This window comes from Camelina sativa, chromosome 7 (assembly GCF_000633955.1).
Source record: "Camelina sativa cultivar DH55 chromosome 7, Cs, whole genome shotgun sequence".
In the NCBI taxonomy this organism is placed as follows: domain Eukaryota; kingdom Viridiplantae; phylum Streptophyta; class Magnoliopsida; order Brassicales; family Brassicaceae; genus Camelina; species Camelina sativa.
Window position 1 is genome coordinate 28,354,940 of NC_025691.1, and position 6,357 is coordinate 28,361,296.

The 6,357-nt window shown below is 35.5% G+C and overlaps 2 protein-coding genes across 5 annotated transcripts in view; one reads left to right on the forward strand and one right to left on the reverse strand.

Annotated features, from left to right (window-relative positions):
• On the reverse strand, positions 7 to 3,796 carry LOC104703039 (ribonuclease H2 subunit A). 4 transcript variants are annotated; one of them, XM_010418967.2, is made up of 11 exons: positions 3,327 to 3,796; positions 2,502 to 2,653; positions 2,187 to 2,285; positions 2,019 to 2,090; positions 1,324 to 1,447; positions 1,140 to 1,227; positions 898 to 1,035; positions 721 to 808; positions 525 to 645; positions 210 to 389; positions 7 to 98 (listed from the first exon to the last, which is right to left on the reverse strand). In XM_010418967.2, the coding sequence occupies exons 3-10, from the start codon at positions 2,269 to 2,271 to the stop codon at positions 215 to 217; spliced, it is 891 nt and encodes a 296-aa protein (XP_010417269.1). In that variant the 5' UTR covers positions 2,272 to 2,285; positions 2,502 to 2,653; positions 3,327 to 3,796; the 3' UTR covers positions 7 to 98; positions 210 to 214. The 4 variants fall into 4 exon arrangements, with proteins under 4 accessions (XP_010417269.1, XP_019083495.1, XP_010417267.1 ...); XM_019227950.1 differs by having other exon boundaries at positions 17 to 389; positions 3,327 to 3,472; positions 3,567 to 3,795; XM_010418965.2 differs by having other exon boundaries at positions 17 to 389; positions 3,327 to 3,795.
• The window catches only part of LOC104703041 (stromal cell-derived factor 2-like protein), a 2,605-nt gene continuing 1,515 nt past the window's right edge, over positions 5,268 to 6,357 (forward strand). The window contains exons 1-2 of the mRNA XM_010418970.1: positions 5,268 to 5,689; positions 5,783 to 5,923. Of these exons, the coding sequence (XP_010417272.1) occupies positions 5,582 to 5,689; positions 5,783 to 5,923 (249 nt within the window). The 5' untranslated portion in view covers positions 5,268 to 5,581. The remainder of the gene's footprint in view (positions 5,690 to 5,782; positions 5,924 to 6,357) is intronic.

The window sequence follows — 6,357 nt, forward strand, 5'->3', positions numbered from 1 at the left end:
AAAAAAAAAAAAACAATTACACCTGAGGAGGCAGTCCAGCTAGCTGATTAGTAAAACATGCCAGAGTATTAATCGGCTTGACGATTCCCCTATTACCCCTACAAACAATTACAGAGGTTCAGAAAATGGACAAAAAAGCTAAGAAAGATAACGAAACAACAATCACCAAGTGAATAAGCTAAGATATTAAAACTGATTCAGTCTTGTACTGAGATTAAAACTGAGTGAGTTGTTGGATTTTGCGAGCTTGGAAAAATTTGCAGCGCCCTTTTCCACTCGACTCGATTTCTTCGCTCCTACTCTCGCATGTTTTGAACCCAAAACTGCTTAGTTTCGCTTGTCGTTTGCTGCTACTTCCATTACCACTCTCTTCAGTTTCATCTGCTTCCCTGCTCAAGTGCACAAAACATTACATTCAGATTCTTACAACAGATTGAGATAAATGAAGTGTTTTAGCAGATCTCCAAATGCTTGATCATAGCTAATAGAACATAGAAACAAACAGACAAAAAAAAAAAACTAACCATGCAACTTCAACCTCGCCCTTCAAATGTGCAGTGCAAGTTCCCCAACTGAAGCGGACCAGCGATGGGAATCCAAACACAGAATGTTTGTGTTGCACTAACCATGCCTTTGTCTCAGGATCTGAATTGCATTACAAACATATCAGAGTGTAAGTATTGCTTAAAACATAAACGATTTGAGGAAAGAATTTTGTACCTCCAGGATATCCAGAACCAAAGTTTCTGTTAATATTTTCTCCGGTTTCCTCTACCAACCATTCTCTCAACGCTCTGTCTCTTGTCACCTGAGTAAGTAATAGAAATTTAGTGACCTTTAGCTAGTGGAAAGCTGTGAGAGATAGATAGTGACTAGTGAGAAGCCATAACATATCACCTTAGCCACAATACTTGCCCCACTAACGATAGGGAATAGACTGTCAGCTTTCTTTGAAACGACAAACTTGATTGACGGAAATCTCTCCGACAATTTTATTCTGTATTTCTCGGGATCTCCCACAGTATCCAGATATGCCTGCAAAGGTAGTTAAGGGTTATAAAGCTTGAGGATATGCATATATGGTACATGACTTGATCGCTCAAAAGATGATGCATTTGTTTCCATCAAAAGCTAATCACCTCTGTTAGAAAAACTCCCATGTCCAGTACCCTTTTGATAAGACCCATCGCAGAGTTATGTGAAATCTCATTTAAATTAGTCTTATTTCTGTTGAAAAATAAACCAAAGCTATAAGATATAAGATATAAGAACCATATGAGCCTCTCAATCTACCAGCTTCAAAAACATTACACTAGTACTAACTTTGCGAGCATCTTAGCTGAGAGTTCCCTGGGATCAATGACATCAACAGCCCATCCAAGAGAATTGTCAAGCTTTAAGTTTTCATATAATTCTTCTCTTTTCTCCTCTTTCAGAGTCTTTGAATCTGCAAGCATATCGACCAAAGGCTTGAGGAAAAACAAAACGAGGCAAGAGACTGTAAATGTGATGAAAAGTTTCATGCTTTACTTATCCCCTCCCAAAGTGGAACGTCACAGTACAGGCTTATACACAAAATATACAAGCATTGTGCAGCAAAAACCTTAAGGGAAACAAAAAGTGCCAAGAGGTTATAAATGCGATCAAAAGTGTCATGCTTTTTACTTATAACCATAAGATTACACTAACAACTGAAGGGTTAAACCATATAGAAACACAAATGTAATCCAATAGCAGAAGAAGAACCTACTCAATGCATCTCAAACCTCTCAATTCTTCAACACAAAGGCATAACAGCAAAGAACTTTTATAAACGTGAGCAAAAGTCTCATGCTTTATGACACCCTCCCAAATTGGAACGTCGCAGTAAGATATGCTAATACTAACTACCGGTTGCTTCTAAAGAATTCCAAAACGTTTCACTAGCAGAAGAAGAATCTACTAATTGCATCATAAACCCAAAAAAGCACATCTCAATTCTTCAACACAAAGGAATACAATGTGAGTGTTATTTTTACCTGCAAAATGGAGAGAAGCCAGAGAAGACTGGTAGGAAACAGGACAATACATACACCCATACACCATGGGACCTATTTCGTCAACACAAATTAATCAGATTATTCTTCTCTCACTCACTACAAATTTTGACAAGATAGATAGATAGATAAGAGAAGAAAGAAATTAACCTAGAACAGGACCCCTTCCGGCTTCGTCAATCCCAATGAGACAAGGCTGAGAAGCCCATTCTGGTGTCAAACAATCCGATCCCATTCCTTTTTTAAATCCTTTCAAAAAACATATGTGAATTGGGGTTTAGCCGCAGTTTTGGGCAGATTTCAAAAAAAAAAAAAAACAAAGCATTGGACTTTATGAAAGACTAGATCCAGAAAAATTCCAACTTTACATGAAATAGTGAATCGCTTGTGCAGGTTTGGGTTACAAGGGATATTGAACGAGACAAGCAATGTTGTGTGAGATGATAGTGGGGAGGGGAAACTCACCAGAAATCAAGAGACCTAAGCAAATCAGCGAAGATATTATTAGTGGCGAATAGAGAGTATCGACGGTCGCTTCACGGTTCTCTAAATTACACTGCTTGCCGTTTCGCCGTAGCAATGTTGGTAAAAATACAATGTTGAACGTGGTGCTATAACTGTAATTTTCAATCAAAAAAAGAAAACAAAAATTTGGGTGCACAAAAATAAAAAAATAGATATATATTCATAAATTTTCACTAATTCAAAAAGAAAAAAATAAAAATTCTTCTATTTTATGCTATACACAAATAAATTTTTTAAAACTCATAAAAATTCATAAAATACCCATACACATGAATAATTTTATTTATAATGAATTAACGTTACAGTCTGTACTACGTAATTTACATATCCAATGTATGATATATGTATTGGTGTGATAGATTTATCGTATATATCAAGAATGAATCTTCATTTATAAGATAATAGAACAAATATATTAAGTGGTTCAAGGTTTGGATTGAAATTGAGTAATTGAAACTGAAAAGATTGGTTTCTCCCATTGAAAAGTGAAAGTCATAGATTAAATTGACATATTATAGCAGAAAGACAAACAACATTGTTAACGACACACACATTATTAAAGCTGAAAGTGACAAACAAACACTATTTAAACGAAAAAAATGAAAATAAAAATACACGCTTGAATTATAATTAATTTCTAAATAAATCGTAGCTCAACTTCTGCAATAACAATTTGCTATTATCATTTAGATGCTCCTTTTCACTTAGCTGCATAAACATATTCATATTGTTAGCCATAATCCTATTTTTCATCAATTGGTTTACCTCCTCTTGTCTCATGTTTATTTTTTCCAATTGTTCCAACTCTTGCTTCTTCAATTGTTTAACTTCATTCCATTTTTCATTGACCACTTTCAATAATACGCTCTTACCTTTTTTTTTTTTTGCATTTTTTGTAGGTGCATCCCTCCCTATTAAATGAGCATTAGATCCTTTAGAGTTGGAATAACTAGCATCACTGTTGTGGGCTCTTTCACTAATTCGAGAGACAATCTTTCTTTTTACCGTAGGTGGATAGTCTTCCTCTATTTTGTTTCGACGCTCCTTAAACCGGTTGATGATATACCTCTCTTCAATTTCAGACTGTCTTTTGTAAGCTTTGATATCAAAAAAAAATTCTGATGGATCCATGAAATATTTTTTAGAAAGATGAGAGTTGTGATGTTGGTACATTAATGGAGAAGAATGAGTCCCCATTTATAAGATAATGGAACCAACATCTCAAGTGGTTGGAGGCTTAGAAAAAAATTGAGTGGTTGAAATCGAATGGATTAGATATGGATTGGATTCTCACGTTAAAAGCAAAAAATCATGGATTACATTGAAATAATTAAAGCAAAAACAACAAACAAATATTATTAAAGTCAAACACACATTACTAAAGAAGAAAGACAAACAACATTATTAAAGACAAACATACATAATTAAAGCAGAAAGTGACAAAACAAATATTATTAAAGTGGAAATAATGAAAATACAAACATACACTTGACTTGCAATCAATTTCCAAATAAGTAGTTGGCCAACTTCTCCTACAACAATTTGCTTTGGTCATCGATATGCTCTTTTCACTTAGCTTCATAAACATCTTAATCTTTTTAGCCAATGTCCTAAAAATCTCATTGATTTTACTAGTACACTATGAAAAAAAATTGTAAAAAGTGGTCATAAGCTGTTGTTTCACCATATTTCCCTAAGAGGCAGCTCTGTTCTTGTTCTTGTAACAACTTGATTTCAAGGACATGAGGAGAAGTTTAAATAATTGATTTGGTCACCTAAATAACCAAAGTGCATTTATCTTTTCGGTCAAAGATCCTAAGAGAATTCCACAATTAAGCGTGCTTATGCTCGAATAGTTTCAAGAAGGATGACCTTCGGGAAAATAATTTTTGGAATTGTGAAAATGAGGACAAAACACACGGAAAGATCATGTTGTGATTTGTAGGATCAGTAAATAACTCTTTAAAGCTTTTCGGACGTAGCAAACAGATCGTCAGATAAGGATGGACCCACGAGCCGATAGTGGACGTAGAGTCCACTAAGACAGGTGAGCCCATTAGTCATAAATGGACATGAGACCATCTAGAACTAGATATAGCTGTCAGGGCCAAGTAAGGCTCTAAGGCGTCAACTTCAATCTTAAATATGAACCCTAAAGCTTATCCCATTAAACCATGCTAAACCAAAAATTTTAAAAATAACCCAAACACTAATCCATCATTAGTGTCGATCAACATCCAAACCGATAGCCCAGTTTGCTGGCGTTACATGAACAATGAACACATAATTTTCATCAGAAACATATAACTTATTACTTATATATTAATTTACTAGTTTTTATATATTAATTCCTTACATACCTTTTAATACATAAAAACACATTTTTAAAAGAATATATAAAACATACCTTACTTAATTTAATTTTTCTAATTCATTAAACATATGAATTTGATGAACATGGACGACCATAAACTATAAATGACAAGATTCATTCAATTTAGTTGATGTCTTCAAATAAGTAATTGAATACACCCATCAAATTCATGGGATTGACTAAATTGTGTGAATTCAGAAAGAAGAAGAAAAAAAAAAAACATAAAACTATGCCTCTTTTGCAACATGATGCCACCATTCATAAAACGCCATCTCATCAAAACGACACGTGTTAAATTATCATTCGTCATCTAAACGTACACCTCCGTGTCAACCAAAAAAAAAATTAGAGAAGTTACTATTAGACGAAGACGACGACGACCCTCTCATAAGCCACGGCGACGAGAAAATTACACAGATTCTTTTTTGTCTCCGGCGAGATCTCAGTCTGATCCTTCACGGTGGCGTCGACGTCAGGGCAACAACAAGCTCTCTCGAGAAGAAAGCCATTATCATCATCTTCATCATCTCTTCCTTCGCCATCAGCAGCAGCTTCGGCTGTTCGAGCTCCTCCGGCGAGGAAACCGAGTAGTCCTCCTGAGTATCCGTTTTGGCAGCAGAACTGGTTTATTGGTTTGCTATTTTTCATGGCTTTAGGATTCTTCTGCCTCGCTATCTTCCTTTACCTAAGTCTCGATCCTGATTCTGGTTACACGTCTGCTTCTGCCGCCGCTTCTGGTAAAGAAGGTGTTGAGGTGTGTTTTAGATCCCTAATCTGTTTCGATTGTGGTAACTGCAATTGTTGTATTTTGGCTTTAAATTCGAATTGTGTTTGATCGTATGAATAGATTACTTATGGAAGTGCGATCAAACTGATGCACGAGAAGACTAAATTTAGACTGCATTCTCACGATGTGCCGTATGGATCTGGAAGTGGTCAGCAATCAGTTACTGGTTTTCCTGGCGTTGTTGATTCCAACAGCTATTGGGTATAATTGCTTCTTTTTATCTTTGTTGCTCGTGTGCAGACCATCCTGTTCATATAGTGTATCATGTGTAACTTAGATTGAAGCAACTTACAGATGTTAGAACAGAACATTCACTAGCAATGGGTATATTTCAAAGTATTGATGTCACTTTCTTATCTAGAAAGATTAGCCAATGGATTGGATGGTTTTTTTTCTGAACCAAAGAAACTGTTGCATTATGATGTTCATCTCACACTTTAAATCCCATCTGTTTAGTTTGAAGCTATGGTGGAGTAATTGATTTGATGAATCATCTTGTTATGGATTATTTGTTTTACAGATTGTTAAACCAGTGCCTGGGACTACAGAAAAACAAGGTGATGCTGTCAAGACTGGGGCAACCATTAGATTGCAGCACATGAAGACCAGAAAATGGCTCCACAGTCACCTGCATG